Source organism: Callospermophilus lateralis, chromosome 8 (assembly GCF_048772815.1).
Source record: "Callospermophilus lateralis isolate mCalLat2 chromosome 8, mCalLat2.hap1, whole genome shotgun sequence".
NCBI lineage: Eukaryota > Metazoa > Chordata > Mammalia > Rodentia > Sciuridae > Callospermophilus > Callospermophilus lateralis.
In genome coordinates, this window is record NC_135312.1 from 133,208,378 (window position 1) to 133,232,046 (window position 23,669).

Consider the following 23,669-nt stretch of genomic DNA (forward strand, 5'->3'; position numbering starts at 1 on the left):
AAGGATCAGTGAAACACCCCTGGCTCTTTGGAAAGATAAACAAGATTGAAAAATCTGAGCCAAACTAACCAGAAGAAAGCAAATCAAATCAATAAAATTAGAGACAAAAATGTAGATATTACAACAGATCCCACTGAAGTCCAGAGGGTCATTAGGGACTATTTTGAAAAATTATATTCCAATAAATTGGAAAATCTAGGTGAAATGGATGAATTTCTAGACATGTACAATCTACCAAGAGTATGTAAAAAGTCTTAATAGACCAAAACAAGCAATGACATTGAAGCAGTAATAAAAAGCCCTGGGCTGAATGGATTTATGGCTGAATTTTACCAGACCTTTAATTACTGACACCAGTGCTCTTCAACCTATTCCAACAAATAGAAATGGAAGAAATGCTTCCAAACTCATTCTTTGAAGCCAGTACCACTAGAAAAAGACACACTTGGACAGAAAATTGTAGACCAATATCCTTAATGAATGTGCACCAAAAAGTCAATAAAATACTTGCAAACTGAATTCAATAACACAGTAAAAACACCATACATGGTGACCAAGGTGGTTTCATTCCAGGGCACAAGAATGGTTTAACATACAAATCAATGAATATGATGCAATACATGTACAGAATCAAGGACAGAAAAATCACGTGATCACTTCAATAGCTGCAGAAAAAACAAAATTCAATGCCTTTTCACAATAAAAACCATGAAGAAACTAGAGGTAGAAGAATTAGACCTCAACATAATAAAGGGTCTATGTGACAAACCCAAAGCCATCACCTTATTAAATGGAGAAAAACTGAAAGCCTTTTCCTTTAAAATCAAGACCAAGACAAAGATGTTCACTTCACTACTCCTATTCAACATAGTATTGACATCTTAACCAGAGCAATTAGATAAGGAAAAAAAAAAGGAGGGGATATACAATTGGAAAGGAAGAAGTCGAATTTTCTCTATTTGTAGACGAATCAATCCTGTATTTAGAAGACCTAAAGATTCCAATAGAACACTTTTAGAGCTGATAAATATATTCAGCAAAGATTGAAAGAATAGAAAATCAATATACCAAAACCAACACAGTAGCTGGGTGATGTGGTACACATCTTAATCCCAGCTACTCCAGTCACTGAGGCAGGAGGATCACAAGTTTAAAGCTAGGCTGGGCAACTTAGTAAGACCCTTTTCCAAACTAAAGAGTCTGGGGCTATAGCTGGGCAGTAGAGCACCCTAAGTTCAATCTACTGCAAAAAAGAAAACAACAGGGAAAAAACAAAACCAACTCAATATCTGGGGTGAGGCCAGAGCATCGAGTTTATGTTCTAACTAACTCCCCAGATGATTCTAATTGTAGCATCACTTTTATTTTTTTCAACTCCCCAGGTGATTCTAATTTGTAGCCAGGCTTGCGATCTATTTGGAACTGTAGTTCTTACAGTGTCTCCTAGACAGCCCACATCTTTTTGCGTGTGTGTGTGGTAGTAGGGATTGAACCCAGGGCCATGTGCTTTCAATGCAAGCATGTTACCAACTGAGCTATATCCCTGACCCCCAGATCTGTATCCTAGGAAATTTCTGGTTCCACACCAGATTTACTGCATCAGCTCTGGGGATGGGATTCTGGATCCCTCTGGTACAGAAATGGGGCGTGTGTGTGCACTAAAGGCTTTAGATGGTTCTTTTTTTTTTTTTTTTTTAAAGAGAGAGTGAGAGAGGAGGGAGAGAGAGAGAGAGAGAGAGAGAGAGAGAGAGAGAGAGAGAAATTTTTTTTTTTTAATATTTATTTTTTTAGTTCTCGGTGGACACAACATCTTTGTTGGTATGTGGTGCTGAGAATTGAACCCGGGCCGCACGCATGCCAGGCAAGCGCACTACCACTTGAGCCACATCCCCAGCCCCTTTAGATGGTTCTTATACAGCTAAAGTTTAAGAACCACTGACTCTAGAGAGGGGTACTTCTTAGAATTAGACATACTTTTATTACTCTTTATGTACTTCATGTGTATTTGAATCTGGTGATATAGCTCAAAGATTCTGACTCAGTTCGGTTGCAACCCGAGATTCTGAGTTTCTGACAATCTCCCAGATGCTGCTGCTAATCTATTCAACACACTGAGTAGCAACTTCTTTGTGGAATTATCCATGTACCACATAGAAGTAGATGGTTTCACCTGTTATAGGTTTCTGCTCAAATTACACTTTTGTGGTTGTTTACATTTTCTTCTCTAGACACTAGTTCTTTTAATATTTAAGGAAATCTTTTCAGGTTTTGGTCTAAAATTTTGAGCTAGAACTGTTCTCAAAATCCTTCATAGTCATTGGTTTCCCCTTGGATAATGGCTGTAAGAATATTCCTAGAATTAGGCTGTTGTGATGGTTTGGGTTTTAAATATTCCCCCAAAGCTTATGTGTTAAAGGCTTGGTCCCTGACTGACAGTGCTATGGGGAAGTGGGGCCTAGTTGGAGGAGGTTAGCTCATAGAGGGTGGGCCCTGGAAGGGAGCGTTGGGACTCCAGTCCCTGGCTTACCTGTTTGCTTCTGGCTGTCATGAGGCAGTGCCGTTTTCTTCCACTATGATGTATTGCCTTGACTTGGGCCCAGTGACCGTGGACTGAAACCTATGAAGCTGTGAGCCAAAATAAACATTTCCTATTCTTAAGTTGGTGTTTCTCAGGTGACCTGTCATAATGATGTAAATTTAACACAAAATGTACCTCTTTCCTTTGTCTCACCTGCCATAATCTTTCATGTCTGAACTCAGATTATACAGCATCTCTACCCAGACTCCATTCCCAGGCTAACTAAATCCTTGGTTAATTGATACCTCTTCATTTTAATTGTTCAAAATATATTTACTAACATAAATGTAATCAGATCCAAGACTGAGTGAAAAAACATTCAGATAAGTATGATGTCAGAATGCTTGTTTTTTTTTTTTTTCTCAGAGTGCACACACCATGTGGGAAATTTTCTAGTTACTAATCCTGCTCTGCTATTCCCTTGCTATTTCTGCCTCACTATACAGATAGAGTAAGGGGGAATATGTATACAGTTCAAGCTTGGGCATATTATTCAATCATGACATTGTTTTCTGTACTTGGAATAATACATCTCAAAAAAAAAAAAACCCAAAAAAAATAATTTTAAAATAGGCTTTTATTATGAAATACAAAATATTTGCAAAAACTTTAAAATTTCAGTTACAGTGTTAATTTAATAATCTTTGAGAAAGCACCACATTAAAAAGATACACTCTTAAGAAATAATCTAAAATGCATATGCTTAATAGTAATTATAACACTGGCAAAATCATGAAATCTGGCCTTTTTTTTTTTTTTTTTTTTTAACAGTGCTGGAAATCCAACCTAGGTCCTCACACATGGTAGGCAAGTGCTGCACCCCTGAGTTATCCTCCCAGTCCCAGAAACTTTTCCCCAGTCCTATTTTGTATTTTATTTAGAGACAGGGGTCTCACTGAGTTGCTTTAGCACCTTGATTTTGCTGAGGCTGGCTCTGAACTCGTGATCTTCCTGACTCAGCCTCCCAAGCCACTGGTATTATAGGAGTGCATCACTGCACCCGCCTCAAACACTTTTGAAACATTATGTATACCAAATAAAAAAACTATGGGTCAAACTGGCCTGTGTGAACTACCAGTTTGCTACTTGGGTCTACATGAATTTCTGACATTTCATGTACCTATTTCTCAAATGGCAGACAGTTCTTCTCAAAGACTATGTATAATATATACACATACGTGTGTGTGTGTGTGAGAGAGAGCGAGCGAGAGAGAGAGAGAGAGAGAGAGAGAGAGAGAGAGAGAGACAGTCACACACAAAGAGAGAGTACTTACACTACTTTGCCGGGAGCAGATTAAAAATTCTAAGGAAAGATATCTTGCTCTTTGAATTAATCAATTTAGGCAGTTACATGAAAATGTTCTTGAAACATCTGGTTGAGAGATGAAACTTATAAAATGATCTTTCACATTTTATTTGGGAAAAATCAGCTATGCCTAAGAGTTAATTAAAGCTATATCAAAATTTCATTCTTTTACCTGCAGAGAAATCACACACCATAGTATGTTATTGCTTAATAAGAAATATTTATGTGAAAAAGAATAAAGTACTGATTTTACTAAAGCCATTGTCCAGAAAATATTTGATCGTATCACATAACTACATACATGGTACAGAAAATCATTGCAATTCAGTTGTCAGTAAATTTAAATTTCATCTTTAAAGGGTTTTTGTGGAAGAACTTCAGGAGGTTTTATACTTTCACTTAAAACTGAAGATTCTAGTCTGAACATTTAAAATTGCCTTAGCTAACAGCTGTACTCTGTTAGTGTGTTTTATAGAAGTCACTACTTGGTCTGCCATCAATGAACTCACATTAATAATTTTTAAATAGTTATAAGAATTAAGTTGATGAAGTATTACAGATAAAATCATTAAAAAGGCTGCAAAGGCACATTTTAATTCATCTATCCTTACTAGATTAAATACATATTTTAAAATAATTTATGACAACAAAGACTGCAAATAAACAAAACTTAAATACACTTACTCTAAACCTTCACACGATACCCAACAATATTTTTTACTTATTTTCTTTAACATTTTAGTTTTCTGCTAAAGAAGTTAAATACAAGAAACCACCAAATCTAGCCATATAATCCCCTACAAAAAATTAGTAACTAGTATATAAAGTTTTTCTGTAAAATGAAGTTTCCATAGGACAACTCAATTTTATTGTGGTTACTGAATTCTGAAATTAAAGTCAAAACTGTGAGATATTTTGGGCTAAAGTCAGATGTTTAGCAAATTGAAGATTAGGAATACAAGAAAATGTTAGAGTAAGCATCAGTTAATACAATAGATCAATCATTTCCATTTTTCATGGATTGAAACTCTTTTCAGTATTGGGGATTAAACAGGGACATTCTACCACTGAACAACATCCCCAGTCCTTTTTTTGAGACAGTGTCTCACTAAGATGCTGAGGCTGGCTGAAACTTGTGATTGTCCTGCCTCAGCCTCCTAAGCAGCTTGTATTACAGGTGTATATCACACCATGTCTGGCAAAGTGAAAATTTGGCACGATTTTTCTAACCTAATTTTTGGTAAAATTTTAAAGTCTAGCCCAGTGAAATTCATCTTATTTATAATTCAGCAATCACTTTAATTATTAAAAAGCACTTGTCTACAAAAGCAGTTAAGAGTTTTAAGAATTCAAAGGTAAGACTGATTTTACACATCACAAGTATTTCTATGGCAGAAAATTAACTAGAGTTGAAAACAGTAGAAGTTCACTATGCATCAAAAATATGCACATATTTCTCAAGTTAATAGCAGAAATGTCATATAAGGGCATACAGTACAGGTTGATATATAACAGTCTGTTTGTTTTAGCAATTTTATTAAAAACCTATAGGTTTGGGGCTGGGGATATGGCTCAGTGGTAAAGTATTTGCCTAGCATGTGTTAGGCCCTGAGTTCAATCCCCAGCACTGGAAAAAACAAACAAAACAACATATTCCCATGGATACATTTATTTTAAATTAATAAATTATTCATAATTGAAAATATAAAGTTTTCATAAAGTTATAATAGACTAGATATTGAGCATATGGGATTCCCACAAACAGAAACACCATACTTTAAGATTATTTAATTCAAACATTGTTTTAAAATTACTGAAATGTATTTAGAATTTATAGGTGACTGATCTGCAACACTGAATTCCAGACTCCAGTGCTGTCTGCTTGTTCTTCACATTGTCACAGGATAAAAATTCCTCTTGTAAAAACTGCTTGCTGATTGCATAACACAGTGATCCAATCAGTTGGCATATTTACGGAGGAAGCGGTCAAATGCATCATAGATGGCTTGTCTAAAATTAAATATGGAGGAAAAGCTGTAAGTAATTAGTAAAAAGGAAGTGTGGGCAGACAACCCCTTTACTGAAAGTATTTTCAAAATTATCTGTGTTCCCACGCTAATTTCCTTTCCAAACAGCTGCAGAAGAGACAGGGATCAGGTGGAGCAGGGTTTGCATCCATGTAACCTACACGATTGGAAAAATCTCAGATGTCAACTGCTGATGTCTCCAGGAGCATCTTTTTCCTAAAGCACTTTTTAAAGCAGATGTAAGTGGTAAGATAAAAACTGGTGTCTTTTCATTATCTTTTTGTCACTTTGTTGAAAATTAATTATGTCACTTTTCAGAATGTGGGATTCAATGTATTTCAGATTATTACACAGATGATTGTTTACTAAGAACATGTTCCTGGCAACTGAATTTTTTTTTTTTAAAGACATAGATGGGCTAGTTTAGGAAAGTAGATACATATTCAAGGGAATGGGGGTCATCTCCATAGATGCCTTTGGGGTAAAGCAAAGAATACACACTCAAGGGAGAATGCCAGCTCTCTTCAGAGGGGGAGAGAGCCTGACAACTGATTCCAGAACCAAAAGCCTGACTTCCTACGTTAATTAATTTATTTTGAAATTTCAATTGAAAAGTAATTGGCAAATTGTTCTGTCTCCCATAAAACATTTTTAAAGCTTATTTGGGGCTTCCCTGCTATTGTACAATACATTTTCACTACAGAAAATCTTAAAATATGGAGAGAAAGTCATATAAAAATTAAGAAATCACACTGATTTTACATCCTACTTATTTAAGCATTTCCCACAGCCCAATAAAAATATTATCTTTAAAACTGACAGCTTGTTAATTGGTTGACTTTCAATATGTTGGGAACAGTTTTCTTTTCAATAATGGGAAATGAACTCAAGAGTGCTTTACCCCTGAGATATATATCCCAGCCCTTTGAATTTTCAGACAGTGTCTAAGTTGCCCAGGGAGTCCTTGAACTTGCTGTCCTGCCTCAGCTTCTGGAGTTGCTCAGATTACAGGTTGGGCAACCTGGCCTGCTTTAGTTGTTTTTTTCTTTTAAATATTTATTTATTTATTTTAGTTGTAGTTGGACACAACACCTTTATTTTATTTATTTTTACGTGGTGTTGAGGATCAAATCCAGAACGGAACATTCTAGATAAGTGCTCTACCGCTGAGCCACAACCCCAGTCCCCGCTTTAAGTTTTGGCACAACTGGTGGGGGGCAGGAGGCTAAATTCCTTCCAATTAGTTAAATACCTTCCAATTTTGAGTTTTTACATCCAACGTGGACTATCTACTATTCCTAATGTCTTTTGGTCATGTTCCCATTTAGCAACACTGAAGAGTAAAGGAAATTCAATACTGCAAGCATATGGGCCCTCTGCATTCACATACATATCAGAACTTAAGACTTGAGCAATCAAAGCAACCCTATATTGTTGCCAGAGGGTCATTAGAATACTGGATAGATGGTATACTCACTTACCAACTGACAAGAACTCAAATGCTGAATGGGTGTTTTTAAAAAATCATTCTATAAAAAGAAAAGTTTATTATGTTCTTCAAAATATTACAGAGTTGAAGAATTAGTCTGTACCTCAAAAAGGTGACCTTTGTAAGTTGGACTTGGTAAGCAACAATGTACAAAAAATTATTTCTTAGGTAAACAAGAGCTAAACACTTCACAAACAATTCTATTATATAGCTACCCAGTTGGCAGTCTTTTGTTTTTTGTTTTTGTTTTTTAGTTGGAGATGGACACAATACCTTTATTTTATTTGTTTATTTTTGTGGTTCTGGGGATCAAACTCAATGCCTCACGCATGCTAGGCAAGCACTCTACCACTGAGCCACAACCCTGGCCAAGCTGGCAGTTTTTTGAAAGCTTGTGTACAAGGCACTGATCTAAGCACTTAATTGAACTAATTTACTAACTAATTCAGTAATTTATCATTAGTGATAAATACATTCTAATAATACATTTTATGATCAAATGTGGGTAGAAGTAAAAATTATGCAGGACATCAGGAAATTAAAAGTTATAAAAGTTCTTATAAATTATAAAATAGTGGAGTCAGGTCAGTAACATTAAAATCAATATTTCACTCCTCATTTAAGGTATTCACTTATAACTAAAAAACTTTGCTAGCCTGGCGAAATGGAGCATGCCTGTAAGTAATCCTAGCAACTCCAGAGGCTAAGGCAGAAGGATCACAAGTTCCAGGCCAGCCTCAACTGAGCAAGGCCCTAAGCAGCTTATTAAGATCCTATCTCAAAATAAAAAATAAAATGGGCTGGGGATATAGCTCAGTAGTAAAGTGCCCCTGGGTTTAATCCCCAGTACCCCAAAAGAAAACAGAAAAATCAATGCTAGCCTATTTCACAGATACTCAGGTCATTCTGAGAAAATGCTAGAGTGGGAAGAAAAAAGTTCTTGACGTACCAAAACAATTTCTACAAGACAGTGTTTCTTCCCATACCTGAAAACACTTTCCCATTGATACATACAGGTTTTTTCTTTTTTGGACTACGGATTGAACCCAGGAGTGTTCCACCACTAGTGTTCTAGCCTTTTGTTTTTTGAGACAAGGTCTTGCTAAGTTGCTGAGGCTGGCATGGAACTTGGAATCCTCCTTCCTCAGCTGCCACAGAAGCTGGGATCACAGGCTTGAGCCGTCATACCTGGCTCAGCCACTGACAGTTAAAGAGGGTAAAACCTCCCAATAAAGCCTGCCTCTGGTAGCCATTTAGGCTTTCTATCCCAGTTCTCTAGAAGAAAAAAATAAAATAAAAAGACACAATGGGAAAGAGGGAAAAATACCTCAATGTGAGGTTTGTGGAAAGTAAAAAGGAAGTAAGAGGACTAAAATATACCAAAATAAAACAAACAAAAAAAATTTTTTTTTGTATTTAATGAGGAAAAAATACCCCAGACGAAACAAGCAGCAAATAACAAATCATCTTACCTGAAAAGTCCTTGTTTAAAAAGATAAGCACTAATATGACCCCCTTCTAGGTATCGGATTTCACAACCAGGCCAAATTTCTTGTAGACTCCGAACTCCTGTTCGTGGGATATAGGCATCCTCCTTGGCTTGTACCACTATAATGAGGCTCGGGTCAACTGGAACTAGGTATAGGGTTTTACATGTTAAAAAGCTTTAAGATTTTTATATAAATACCCTAAAACATATTAGAAAATAAACACACCAAACAGCACAGTAAGTGAAACATCAGTCAAGTTATGACTTTTAAATTAAAAATCAACCATGATGTCACCATTACTATGATAATTCTTTCTAATACAGTGAGATAAATATTCCAAGGATATAAAATCCAGTGTGTTTTATTTATTTTATTTTTTGGGTGCTGGGGATTGAACCAGGACCTCATGCATGAAAGCACATGCTCTAGCACTGGTTAACACCTTAGCCCCTCCAATGTATTTATTTTATTTTATTTTTTGCAGTACTAGGGGTGGAACCCCAGCTCTCACTCATGAAAAGCAAGTGTTCTACCACTGTGCTATATCCCCAGCCTTTTAAAAATATTATGAGGCAGGATCTTTAAGGTGCTGAGTCCAGCTTCAAACATTTGATCCTCCCGCCACAGCCTCTGGAATAGCTGGGATGATAGGCATGCACCATGGTGCCAGGCTCCAACATATTTAAAAAAAAATTTTTTTTTGTAGTTGTAGATGGACAGAATACCTTTATTTTATTTGTATATGGTGCTAAGGATAGAACCCAGTGCCTCACACATGCTAGGTAAGTGCTCTGCCACTGAGCTACATCTCCAGCCCCCCCAACATATTTTTTATTTTTTGGTTGATCACAGCTTTTTTTGTTGTTGTTGTTACTGGGGATTGAACCCAGGCATACTTTACCACTAAGCTAAAGCCCCACCCTTTTAAATTTTAATTTAAAGACAGGGTTTCACAAAATTGCTGAGGCTGGCCATGAACTTGCAATCCTATTGTCTCATCTTCCTAAGTGGTCCAATTGTTTTTTGTGTGGTGTCAGAGACTGAACCCAGTCCAGCACTCTACCAACTGAGCTATATTATATCCCCAGCCCTCCAATGTATTTTTTAAATGAATAATCCCTTAGATTTTCATGAATAAAATATGATACATTTAAAAGACCAATTTATCTTGAAGGACACTTTCTGAAGCCAACAAAAAAGTATACCTTTGAAAATACAAAACTGTAAATCATCCTTAAATATATTTCACAAATATTTATACATTAGGACATCTTCTCAATTTTATATAAAAATTAGTACCTGAGAAATTTGCTACATGAGTACATTCGTCCATGACTCCTTTCATAAATATTAAAGACTCTTTTTGAAGATGGTTTCTTCTTTGTTCTTTGCTGAGTAGGCGATGTGACTGAGGGCTGTAACCTGTGTAACTACTTTTGTTGGTTTTAAGTGTTTGAGCCAAGCACTCTATCTTAGAGGTATCTTGCAACAACAGTCCTTCTGATGAAGCACTCAGAGAAGTTTTACTAGAATTGTGGCACTCAGCAGGTTTCTGGGACACAACTTGGTCTGTCATGTCTAAATTTATAGTTCTAGAAACTAGATTGAGGTTAGGTAGCTTGTCTGCACTGCTAGAGAAGCGTTTCACGAACTCTTGTCCCATTTTGAAGGAATCTGTCTGAATATATGAAAGAAAAAAATTTAATATAAAATAGGGCTTTATTAGTGAGGTGTGGTGATGCATGCCTATAATCCCATTAGCTTGAGAGGCTGGTGTAGGTAGGATTACAAGTTCAAGGGCAGCCTGGGCAACTTAGCGACCCTCTCAAAAATAAAAAAATAAAAAGGACTGAGAATGTAGCTCAGTGGTAGAGCACATCTGGATCCAATCCCAGCACATAAACACTAAATTTAACAAACAAATGAATAAACAGAGAAGAGAAAAAAGTGCATATTTGTATGGTTTGGATATGGACCAACAATTCCCTGAACGATTCAAGAGTAATACAGTAGGTTCTTTGTTTCCTGGGACAGACTTAGGCCAATGCAAGAAGAGGGAGTAGAAATTTTTTTGTTTATTCATTCATTCATTTGTTTAGTGATACTGCGAATGAACTCAGGGGCACTTTACCCCTGAAATGTATCCCTGGCCCATTTTTAACTTAATCTTTTTCTACTATATATTTTTTAAATGTTGATGGACCTTTATTTTATTCATTTATTTATATTCGGTGTTGAGAATCGAATCCAGTGCCTCACACATGCTAGGCAAGTGCTCTACCACTGAGCCCCAACCACAGATCCTGCTTTTATTTTATGAGAAAGGGCCTTGCTTGATAGCTGAGGTTGGCCTCAAATTTGTAATCCTCTTGTTTCAACTTCCAAAGTCACTGGGATTATAGGTGAGCACCATCATACCCAGCTACCTTTTTTATCATTTTTGATGCTTAAACTATATGACTAATTATATAAATATAATCTATTTCAGAAACTAAGGAATTAAAAACTGGTTCAAAGCAAACAAATAAAAATATTGACATCCTTGAGAACAAGAACAAATCACATCCACAAATATAAAACCTGGAAGTACAAGGATCAGAATGGTACATTGAGAAATTTAATTTCTTTTGACTGGGAAAACACAAATGAAAAGACAGTTTATTACTGTGAACTGGTTCAGAGACAAGAAGGAGTGGGGAAGAACACATGTTCATTGCAGATGAAATTTATGAATTTTCCTTTAAAAATACATGTAAGTTTTCTCATAAGCTTTCAAATATGGACATATTTCTGATAACAGGTATAGTGGGATACAACCAATTAGTAGGTGAAGCTATTTTGTTATAAAGTTCTTTTTTTAAGTACTGGGGTTTAAACTCATGGGTGCTTACCACTGAGTTACATCACTAGTCCTTTTTATTTATTTTGAGACAGAGTTTCACTAAGTTGCTTAGGGTTTTGGTAAGTGGCTGGGGCTGGTCTTGAACTTGGAATCCTCCTGCTCTCAGCCTCCTGAGTTGCTGGGATCACAGACAAGTGTCACCTTGCCTGAATATAATGAAGTTCTTAAGCAAATAACTACTGTTTGAGGATATAGAAGGTGGATCAACTTTACAAGTATGAGGTTCACTGTGTCATAATTAGAAATAAAAAGTTCTCATGGATAGTAAAAATATTCTTTTGCTTTCAGAAACTTCAAGACTCAGTAATTTTGAAACTGAAAAAATTTTCAACTCATGGAAAGAACTTGAAGAATAACAGGGAACCAATTCATTCTCCTTAGAATTACAAAGAGATAATTAAAATATGAGCATTTTGCCATCCTCAAGGAATTAAAAGACATAGCCATTAAATATCAGCGGAGGACTGGAGTTGTGGCTCAGCTGTAGAGCGCTCGCCTAGCATGTGCGAGGCCCTGGGTTCGATCCTCAGCACCACATAAAAATAAATAAAGAAAATAAAGGTATTGTGGACAACTAAAAAAATAAATGTCTGTTAAAAAAGTACCAGTGGAGGCTACCAAAAAAAAAAAAAAAAAAAAAAGAGACAACCAAAGACTATTTGCTTTGTGAGTGAAATCAAAACCAAGTTTAATCAAGCCTTTAGATCCAATTGCTGAACTCGCAGGCTATATAAAACAGTATGCTCAATTGTACCAGGAGATATAATCAGAAAAATTTAGAATGTGACAAATCAACAGGTCTAATAGGCAAATTCTTTAAGAAATTAATTGTAAAAGAAAAGAAAGGAATGGAAGAAACTTATCAATTAAAAAATACATGAAACTAGCTAGGCGTGATGGTGCACACTTGTAATCCCAGTGGCTTGGGAGGCTAAGACAGGAGGATCACAGTTTGAAGATAGCCTCAGTAATTTAGCAAGGTGCTAAGCAACTCAGTGAGACTCTGTCTCTAAATAAAATACAAAATAGGGCTGGGGATGTGGCTCAGTGGTGGAGTACCCCTGAGTTCAATCCCTGGTACCAAAAAAAAAAAAAAAACCCCCAACAAAAACAAAAAACCCATGAAATTTTAGTATCCAGGGATGCATATTTGAACAATAAATTTATTTAAACATAATAGAAAGCAGTTACTATAAAAGTCAGGATAATGATTACTAAGAGTTAGGGAAAGAAGGCCTGTGTTTAGGATATATGAAAAGGATTTCCAATTGGATCGTTAAGTTATTGTACCCTTGATTGAACCCAGGACTTCATGAATGCTAGAATAATATTCTACTGAGCCACATTCACAGCTACATTTTAATAAGTGTAATAAAGATTACATATGCTTTGCATAATTTTCTTTCAAAATGAATAATTTTTGCGATACTAGGGACTGATCCCAGGGCCTTGTGCATGCTAGTTAAGTGTTAAACCACTGAATTACACCCCGGGCCATTTTAATTTCATTTATTTTTTACTGATGAATTATAATTATATGAGATTCATATGCATATTTGTATGTGCATACAATTTGATTAATCTCATTCTCCATTTACCTTCACTTTTCCTTTTTCTCCCTTCCCCTGATCCAACTATTCTGATGTTTCTTCTATTATTATTTTAATTAGTGCATTATAATTATACACAAGTGGGATTGACTGTGGTATAGTTGTAAATGGACATAGCACAATTTGGTAGATTTTGTTCTTTCATTTTACTTTAAGACAGGGTCTTGTTATGTTGGCCAGGCAGGCCTCAAACTTTTGATCCTCTTGCTTCAGCTTCCTGAGTCCCCAAGGTTAAAAAAAAAAAAAAATTAAAATAGTATGTATATCTTTAAAAATCAGCTATACTGTTTAAAAATTGTATCACTATGGGCTGGGGATATAGCTCAGTTGGTACACTGCTTGCCTCACAAGCACAAGACCCAGCCACCAAAAAAAAAAAAAAAAAAAAATTGAATCACTAATCCCAATGACTTGGAAGGCTGAGGTAGAAGGATCACAAGTTCAAGGCCAGCTCAACAATTAAGCAAGGCCCTTAGTAACTTATCGAGATCCTGCCTCACAAAATAAAAAGGACTGGGGATGTAGCTCAACAGTAAAGCATTCCTAGTCAATCCTTGGTACCAACAACAAAAAAATGGAATCACTAAATATATAATTGACTTTCCCCCAATGTTATGTTGAAATTAAAATACTTACTCCACAGTATTCAAGCATGTGAATAATTTCTTCTTCATAAACTGTCTGTGTATAATATTGCTTTTCCAGCTCCCTCCAATTAATTGATTTACTCAATACACCCTAAAATAACAAACTAAATTAAGATCAAGTGACACCATATTTTGCCCAATACTTTTATTTTTATTAATTACTGTGTAAAAGAGTGAAAACAGCAGTCTTGAGATTGCCTGTCCTTATGGAGGCCTGCATGTAAGGCTGGGCCTTCTTGGAGTCTGGAACTTGAGGAATAAGCAGTCCATTACCTTGATATGACTGCCCCTAAATGATAAGAGTGGATCATTGTGCCCAGGCTGTTTATACAGGCAATGTAGTTTCTCTTTAACACTGCTTCCCTTCTACAATTTTGGTTCTTGCTAGGCAGAGGATGCCTGACTTGCTGACTGGGTTAAAAACCCTGGTGCCAGGCTCAGCTGGGCAGCACTCTGCGTGCTTTGTCACACTTTTCACTGGAGGAACTAAGCACAATTGAGAGTTTTCACTGGGTGAGGGAGTGTGTGCAGGCCTGTGCCTTATGCATTTTCCTTCTATTAATTTTACGTTGTATCCTTCCACTAAGTCTTAGTCACAAGTACAGATAAATGTTGAGTCTTGTTATTTCTTCTAGTGAAATCACCAAACCTGGGGGTGATCTTGGGAACCCCAAACCCAATTATCTTTAGTTACATATACAGCTATCTAAATATTAAGTGCCATTAAATTACCGTAGTGAAGACCCCAGATGCTGTGGACCAAGACAGACATGGAATCAGTGGCATGGGCTTAGGCCAGTTGGATACTGCTAAGGAGGCCATCTGTAACATATTAGTAGTAAGTTTAGAGAGCTTCTGTTTAAAGTTCCTATTCATTAAAATTAAAAATATTCAATACTAAGAAGTACTTTCTGAGGTAAGTTAAAATCAGACATAAACACCTATGAGCATGTCTAGTGACCTTGCTAAACTCCCCAAATCATAAATTCAACCATAATTTCCTCCTCAGAAAGCAATGAAGTAAAGGGCTGGGGTTGTGGCACAGTGGTAGAACACTCGCCTCACACGTGCACGACCCTGGGTTCAATCCTCAGCACCATATAAAAATAAATAAATAAAATAAAGATATTGTGCCTAACTACAATAAATAAATATTAAAAAACAAGAAAGCAATAAAGTATAAAAGAAAATTTTAAGAACCTGGAGATGCTTCGCTGAGACCTGCTTTCTACTGAGTGAGCACTGAGCAAAGGTGCTGAGAGGTGGAAGCAGGGTGGCAGGTTGAGTTCACTCACGACTGGTGTGACTTGCTCAGTGCTGCAGTGTCCACCAGGCAGCCTCAGACCTCAAGGCTGGCTGGGGACACCAAGCATGGAGGAACTATAGAGCAGATTACACAGGAGCATGACATGATGGAATGTGTATGTTTAGGGAAGGGAAACGTGCCTTTGGTTGGAGGAATCATAGAAGGCTTCAAGAAATGGCAGAGTCTTTCAGGGTAACGAGATGGGGTTTTGGCTAGCATAAGGGAGTTAATATGTTCAAAGCCAAGATTACACGGAAGCACAGGGTTTGGTAAGGGAACAGCTCATTGGCTGGTCAATAGCTTACTGGCCAAAAAAGTGAATGAGACTGGCAGGGCTGGAAAGATTAATTAGGATCAGATTAGTGATCCCTTTGTTGTACAGGGAATTAATAAAGAGGTCTGAATGAAGGAGTGACATTGTCAAAGAAGAGATTCAAGGAAGCTAACATGGAAACACTAGTAGGTAGGAATATGAATCCTTTTCTACCCTCAGTTTCACTATCTGGTAGTTTTTTTTTAGGAGACAGAGGGGAGAGAGAGAATTTTTTAATAATTATTTTTCAGTTTTCGGTGGACACAACATCTTTATTTTATTTGTATGTGGTGCTGAGGATTGAACCCAGCGCCCCACGCATGCCAGGCAAGCGCATTACCGCTTGAGCCACATCCCCAGCCTATCTGGTAGTTTTAATTCTTATTATCTTTAAATATTTGAGACATATTCTCACTAAGTTGTTGATGAATTTGTAATCCTCCTGCCTCAGCCTCCTAAGTCACTGGGATTACAGGTCTGTGCTCTCATGCCTGACTTGGTAATTGTTTTGAATTTTGAGTTTTAAACTTAATTTTATAATTCAAATGACCTTCAGAAAACATCCTATACTTGAGACATTCTTGGCCCTCAGTGAACCAACTGCTTTATAGAAAAAACAGAATGCTAAACTAGACAAATCATCATAGTTCAGGGAAAAGTACTAATGAGAGATGAAGCCCAGTCTGTGGGTGAGACTGGAAGTAAGCTGTTGCTGGGCTAGGTGAGGGCATGGAGGGGCACTAAAGAGTGTTAGCATGGGGGACAATGAGAACTCACTATTAAAGCAAACTTCTGGCAGGTTCTTAGCAGGGGAGAGCAGGGCAGACTGGTGTAGAGTGAGTTAGTTATGGTGTAGAGGATATTTGTTATAAGCAAGACTCATGAGAGAAAAGACTAGATACAGGAAGAAACCAACAAGGAGTCTGTTTCAGGACACACTAAAAGACAGATAAGGGTCAAATATGTTGGTGGAACCAGGGATGGAGATGGTTTAGCTATCTTGACCAGTTTAATAGCAAAATGGGACATTCACACTTGGCAAATGTAAAGTTAAATTTTATAATAAAACTCTGGATAAAATATTAAATCCAATGTCTGAGCCATATCTATGGAGTAGTACCAAAAAAGTCTGTATTAATCATATCAAAAATTACATTGTCACATCAGAATTGGAAAGAAGGTTTAGAAATTTGATGTTTTTTCTCCAAAACTAAAAATAATTCTATCCCTAAAGTGAATTTTAAAAATAACCTGATTCCCTAGTTCCCATAAGCATAATCACAATAAAATGTAAGTTGAAAGGAAGAGGCTTACGTGTCCTCCCATGGATATTCCGGTCATTCCGAGAGGTCCATAACCTTCTCTCTCTAGCCAGTGCAAGAGAGCTGCAGATTCTAAAACAAGAGCTCCTCCCATCACAAAAAGGTCAGATACATTTTTTAAGCTGGACCTTCTAGTCTCACAAAACAAAGTAGAAAATGATTTATTTTATACATTTATATTTTAATATATGCAGATTTTCATTAGCACCCAGTTTTCATGTTCTTCCCTTAAAAGACTAGACAACAAAGAAAAGCAATGGAAAAAACTGACAAAATGAGAGTGCTGCTAACATTGTTCTATATATTAATTACAAATGTAATCTTTACTGAATTTCAACTAGCTCACTCAGTACCTACCTACATATTTATTTTGCAGGCCTGGGGATTGAACGCAGGGGCACTCTACCACTGAGCTATATTCCAGTCCTTTTAATTTTCTTATTTTGAGACACAGTTCCACTAAGTTGCCCAGGCTGGCCCTGAACTTGCCATCCTCCTGTCTCAGCCTCTGTAGCTTGAACACTGAGCTATACCCCCAGGCCTTTTATATGTTGAGAAAGGCCTGGTTAATGTTCCCATTTTATAAATGAGATAACTGGTTACTTAAAAAGGCCAAGGTGAGTTGGGCATGGTAGCACACACCAACAATCCCAGATATTCAAGGGGTTGTGGCAGTTAAGATAGTGAGAAACCCAGTTAGATATTGTGTCAAAATAAAAAGGGTTGGAGTTGGGGATGTGGCTCAAGTGGTAATGTGCTCGCCTGGCATGCGTGTGGCCCAGGTTCGATCCTCAGCATCATATACAAAGATGTTGTGTCCACCGAAAACTAAAAAATAAATATTTAAAAAAAAAAAACCTTCTCTCTTAAAAAAAAAATTAAAAAAAAAAAAAAAATAAAAAGGGCTGAGATGTACCTTGGTGGGAAAACATCCCTGAAATCAATCTCCAGTACTGAAAAGTAAATAAATACATACACAATAAAAATAGAGACCAAGGTCAGACAATTAATAAATGGCAAGTGACAAATTCAAGTTATGTATGTTATGACTCAAGAGTCCTTCTTTTAAACCCTGGCTGCCTCTCACTACACTTTAGTAGACTCCTCTAGATATTTTTTGCTTGTTTCTTTATTTTTTGGTGTGTGTGATACTGGGGATTGAACATAGGGGTGCTCCTACCAGAGTTGGATCCCCAACCCTTTTTATTTTCTTATTTTGAGACAAGGTCTTACTAAGTTGCTGAGGCTGAATTTGAACTTGATATTCTCCTGCTTCGGTCTCCCAAATAGCATTCATGACTGGCTAATTTATTCCCATCTATCTACAGTTCTGGAATATGAGCTCTATGAGAGGACTTATTCCTTTCCACTTCTTTTTTATATGCTGGGATGGAACCCAGGCATAGCATGTTAGGCAAGTATTCTACCACTGCCACATCCCCAGGCCTAAGAGGACCTTTTCTAATAATAGATGCTTTTCTAAATAACAGTTGCTATATTTCTCATGTATAGGGTCAAATTTTTAATGATTGAACCAAACACAACAGAGATTACAGAAATGAAAAAAACACTGCCATCAAAGTTCATCATTTTAAAAGACCAGAAAGAGAATAGTTTATCTTCGTATTTTCTTTTTAAAAATTTTTTTTATTGGGGCTGGGGATGTGGCTCAGGCGGTGGCGCGCTCGCCTGGCATGCGTGTGGCCCGGGTTCGATCCTCGGCACCACATACAAACAAAGATGTTGTGTCCACCGATAGCTTAAAAAAATAAATAAATAAAAAAATTCTCTGTCTCCCTCTCTCTCTCTCTCTTTAAAAAAAAAAAATTAAGATGCATTTAATAAAGGTGTTACTGTTATAAAAAAATTTTTTTTTTATAGTTGTAAATGGACAGCATGCTTTTATTTTGTTTATTTTTATGTGGTACTAAGGATTGAACCCAGGGCCTTATACATGCTAGGCAAGCGCTCTGCCACGAGCTACAGCCTCAGCCCATATCTTCACATTTTCTGTAAGATGCATTGTGAATAAAAAGTAGTGTTGCTAGGTGTGGTGGCGCATGCTTGTAATCCCAGTGATTCTAGAGGTTGAGGCAGGATGATTGCAAGTTCAAGGACAACCTCAACAATTCAATCAGGCCCTAAGCAACTTATGGAGACCCTGTTGCAAAATAAGTACTGGGAATGTAGTTCAGTGGTAAAGCACCCTTAGGTTCAATTCCTGGTACCCAAAAAACAAAAAAAGTATAGTTCCAATCAGAAATATAATATATCTTAATTCAATCTATTAAAATGTCTTATTGGACCTCCTTATCATACATTAAAATGCGAAAGTCTTAAATAAGAATTAAAGTAAACACACCTACTACTGTCATAACAACCCTTCCCCCAATAACACATGGATATTAAACTTGTAAATAGTCAACTGGGCTGGGGATGTGGCTTAAGCGGTAGTGTGCTCGCTTGGCATGCATGCAGCCCGGGTTCGATCCTCAGCACCACATACAAACAAATGTTGTGTCCGCTTAAAACTAAAAAATAAATATTAAAATTCTCTCTTAAAAAAAAAAAGTAAATAGTCAACTGAAGGCTACCAACACTTTTTAAATTACTGAAAATTAGGTATTAGTACTTCAAAGATAAAGGTGGTTCATACTTACACTTGGTCCTTGGGTTTCCTGCAGCCATTTAAGAATGTGGGTCAAAGAGAAAGTTTTGAAATAATTAAATATACTTTTGCCATAAAACATACAAACTTATAGCAAAATAATCAAGTTTGAACACAATTTAATTAAACCAAAATAACTGCTCTTTAGTTATCTCAATAGGATATTTAGAAGTTCTCAGGTTTTTCAGCTTAGTTCTCTTAATTTTTTTTTTTTTTTTTTTTGTGGTACTGGGAACACCCATGGATGCTCAATCACTGAGCCACATCCCCAGTCCTTTTTATTTTTTTATTTGAAACAGGTCATGCTAAGTTGCTGAGGCTAACCTCGAATTCAAAATCCTTCTGCTTCAGCTGCCTGTGTACCTGGGATTATAGGTGTGTGACACTGGGCTTGGCCTTTTGTTTTTAATTTATACAATTTTACTGAGATACAATCACATAACATATATCCATTTAAAACATATAAATCAATGTTTTTGGTATACTCATAGAGTTGTACAATCTTTAATAAATTTAAAATAATATTTAGTGACAGTTTTTTTTAATTTATTATTTTATTATTTATTTATTTATTTAAAAAAAATTCTTTTTGAGAGAGAGATTTTTTTTAACATTTATTTTTCAGTTTTCGGTGGACACAACATCTTTATTTTATTTGTATGTGGTGCTGAGGATCGAACCCAGCGCTGCGCACATGCCAGGCGAGCGCGTTACTGCTTGAGCCACATCCCCAGACCTTTTTTTAATTTATGAAATTACAGAAATCCAGGAAATAAAGAATGTGTTTAGAAGAAAACCAACTTTATCTGTAGCCAAGCCCAGTACTTTTGTGGATTTCTTTCTAATATTTGCCCTTACACAATTTTTTATTTATTTTTAAAAATATTTTTTAATTGTTGATGGACCTTTATTTTATTTATTTGTAGGTGGTGCTGAGAATTGAATCCAGTGCCTCATGCATACTAGGCACTGAGCAACAATTCCAGTCCCCACAAATTTTTAATTTGGATTTTCTGTTTTTAGGTGGTTTTTTTTTTTTTTTTTTTGTTAGTGGGGGTGCATTTTTAGATGATGCTACATGGTTTTGTTTTGATTTGATTTTGGTGCTAGGGATTGAACCCAGGGCCTTGTGCATGCTAAGCACAAGCTTTATCACTGAGAATTGTAGTTTTATATCCTATTTTTATTTCATGAATACTTTTCACACATTATTATAAATTTAAAATATAACAGTTAAAACTTACTGAATGCTTATTATTTGCCAATTATGATTCTAGACAATGTTAAGTATTTAATAACCTAATAATGTATTCCCTTTTATCAATGAGGAAAGTGAGGTACTAAAAGGTTAATAGGTACAAGGTCACAAAGATAGTGATAAAGCAATAAAAACAACACAATCAATTATATAAAATATCAATGTTATGAACCAGCTGCTCAATCATCTCTCTACTGTGCATTTATTTCTACTATTGTAAATAAACCTATGTAAATATCTTTTTTCTTTTTTTTCCTAGTATTTTATTCTTATAATCAAAATTCTAAGCAACAAATTCTATGAATCAAAATCACTCCCAACAAGGGACATGAGATTTTCTTTTTGTGGTGCTGGGGTCTGAAACAGGGCCTCAGGCATGCTAGGCAAGGGCTCTACCACTGAGTCACCCTCAGCGCAGATGTAGACCTTTTAAGGTTCTGTTTTTTTTTTTTTTGGGGGGGGGACAAGGGAAGGGGCTACCAGGGATTGAAATCAGGGGCACTTGACCACTGAGCCACATCCCCAGCCCTATTTTGTATTTTATTTAGCGACAGGGTCTCACTGAGTTGCTTAGTGCCTCACCACTGCTGAGGCTGGCTTTGAATTTGTGATCGTCCTGCCTCAGCCTTTTGAGCCAATGGGGGTTACAGGTGTGCGCCAAGACGCTTGGCCATTTTAAAGCTCTTAAAAAATATGGGGAAAACGCTTTCCTAAAGAGCTGAACTCATGTTCACAGTCATTAGTAATCAGAATGCCCATTTCACATAGCCTCCCCAGTACTAGGTTTTATTTTTTCAAATCATTGGTAATTATTGCTTTAACTTTGTATTTCTTTTATTACCAGCAGTTGAACATTTCTTTATATCTGTGCATCAGTTTCATTTCTTCTTCTGACGTCATCTTGAAAATTAAGTTAAGAACTGTTCTAAACCTCAACTGATACTATAAATGCATTTAAAACATGAGTGTTTTCTTAATAGCAGTCAACTTAGTATTAAATATAGCATAAGTAAAAAAAACTAGAAGTATAATTTAATTATTTTTATTATAAAATAGAAGTACATCCTTCTATTAGTTTTTTAAATGCATGGAATAATCTTTTACTTCTTTTCATTTTTGCTGACACATTTTCTGGACTGAATTTAACTGGTTTGGAAAAGCTGGTTACTATCAATCATTCCTTTTGATAACTAAATATACAGATAGAGAAAATACTTCTCAGGCATCACAGAAGGATATAATATGGGTTTTCTAACAATAAAGAAGCCATCCGGGCTTCTTTAATCATAGGACGGGCCATCAGTGTTCGCCGCCTCCAGTAATGCTAGGAAAGAGAAAAGGACATGCTTTGAGAACCCAGCGGCCCCTCTGCTAAGGAGACTATGTCAACAAAGTATCTAGGAATTAAAGTGTCACAGTGAGGTCTTACATGATCTCCGGTTCCAGCAAGGTGAATGCACACTGGTCTGTATTTACTGTTCCACTCCTTAGGCACAATAAATTGGAACCTATTTAAAAAGAAAAATGAAATTCTCTTCAAGAGGTTTTCAGCTCTTAAAATATTTGTCAGTAAATTACTTGGCAGAAAACGTCATTTAGAAATTGACATTCAATTTGTAATTGACTAATCAGTATGTTCAAAAGCTACAAAACAATTGTAAGTTTACTTTGTTAGGATATTAAAATATTCAATACAATATAAACAGAATTTATTGTAATTATTCTTTACCTAGGTCAATACCACAACTTTATAATACAGAATTAAATTTTGTGCAAACATCAACATATGACAATCTTAAAATACAATGATTAGACAGGTATAGTGACACATGCCTAAAATTCCAGTGATTTGAGACTCTGAGGCAGAAGATCAAAAGTTCCAGGCCAGTCTTGGCAACTCAACAAGTCCCTAATAGATACCTCGTGATAACTGCTTCAGTTTTTATTTTTCAAAATAAAAACTAAAAAGGCTGGGATGTGGCTTAAGGGTAAAGTGCCCCTGGGTTTGATCTTCAATATTGGGGGTTGAATAGGGGATAAAGTCTTTAGATATATCTCTGCTTGGCTGTGCTGTTGATGTATCAATAAAATAGTTTTTGTTGTTGTTGTTATATTCTATTGGTTTTTTTTGTTTCGTTTTTGTTTTATTTTTTTTACCTTGTAGTACATCATAGGATCTTGTTTATTAAAATTTTGATACTGGGAGGTGAAGCCAATCCATGCCAGAAAAAACAAACATAGTTTTCTATTTGTCTTTCTCTTATTTAGTGTGTTTTTTTCCCCCTATATGCCATCTCTTTTACCTTACTGTGGTAAGATATATACATAAGAAATTTACCATTTTAATTATATAAGTCAGTGGCATGAAGTACATTTGCATTGTTGTGCCATCATCACTATAATTCATCTTCAGGAATTTTTCATCTTCCCAAACTGATTTACTTTTCTTTTTAAGATCATCATGGGCCAGGCACGTTGGCACTCGTGCCTGTAATCTACTTGGAGGCTAAGGTAGGAAGGTCCCAAGTCTGAGGTCATTCTCAGAAACTTAATGAGACTCTGCTCAAAATAGAGATAATCTAGAAAAGGGCTGGGGATGTGGCTCAGAGGCAGAATACTTCTGGGCTGCTATTATACTAAAATATTGTACTATATAAGGTCTAACTTGAGTTGGCTGCATTATCAAGCAACAAAAAAACCCCAATTCTGAGCTTCTTTGTTTAAAAAGAGGGAACATTAATAGTTTTCTATTG

At 36.2% G+C, this 23,669-nt stretch overlaps 2 protein-coding genes across 6 annotated transcripts in view; one reads left to right on the forward strand and one right to left on the reverse strand.

Annotated features, from left to right (window-relative positions):
* Positions 1-23,669, forward strand: part of Mfsd8 (major facilitator superfamily domain containing 8) — an 86,622-nt gene that overhangs the window by 11,264 nt on the left and 51,689 nt on the right. The window contains exon 1 of one of the 2 annotated variants that reach the window (XM_076864280.2): positions 6,068-6,157. The exons of the other annotated variant lie outside the window; for it this stretch is intronic. The gene's annotated coding sequence lies outside the window, so the exon portion shown is untranslated. Of the gene's footprint in view, positions 1-6,067; positions 6,158-23,669 lie in introns of those variants that run through there. 2 annotated transcript variants of the gene reach the window in all.
* The window catches only part of Abhd18 (abhydrolase domain containing 18), a 39,556-nt gene continuing 19,124 nt past the window's right edge, over positions 3,238-23,669 (reverse strand). For 2 of the 4 annotated variants that reach the window (XM_076864283.2, XM_076864284.2), the window contains exons 5-13: positions 22,346-22,424; positions 22,154-22,240; positions 19,651-19,676; positions 16,983-17,121; positions 14,782-14,871; positions 14,039-14,140; positions 10,190-10,568; positions 8,873-9,035; positions 3,238-5,894 (exon numbers count right to left, since the gene is read on the reverse strand). In XM_076864283.2, the coding sequence (XP_076720398.1) occupies positions 5,843-5,894; positions 8,873-9,035; positions 10,190-10,568; positions 14,039-14,140; positions 14,782-14,871; positions 16,983-17,121; positions 19,651-19,676; positions 22,154-22,240; positions 22,346-22,424 (1,117 nt within the window). In that variant the 3' untranslated portion in view covers positions 3,238-5,842. Of the gene's footprint in view, positions 5,895-8,872; positions 9,036-10,189; positions 10,569-14,038; positions 14,141-14,781; positions 14,872-16,982; positions 17,122-19,650; positions 19,677-21,757; positions 21,818-22,153; positions 22,241-22,345; positions 22,425-23,669 lie in introns of those variants that run through there. The other 2 variants (XM_076864287.2, XM_076864285.2) reach the window with 2 other exon arrangements.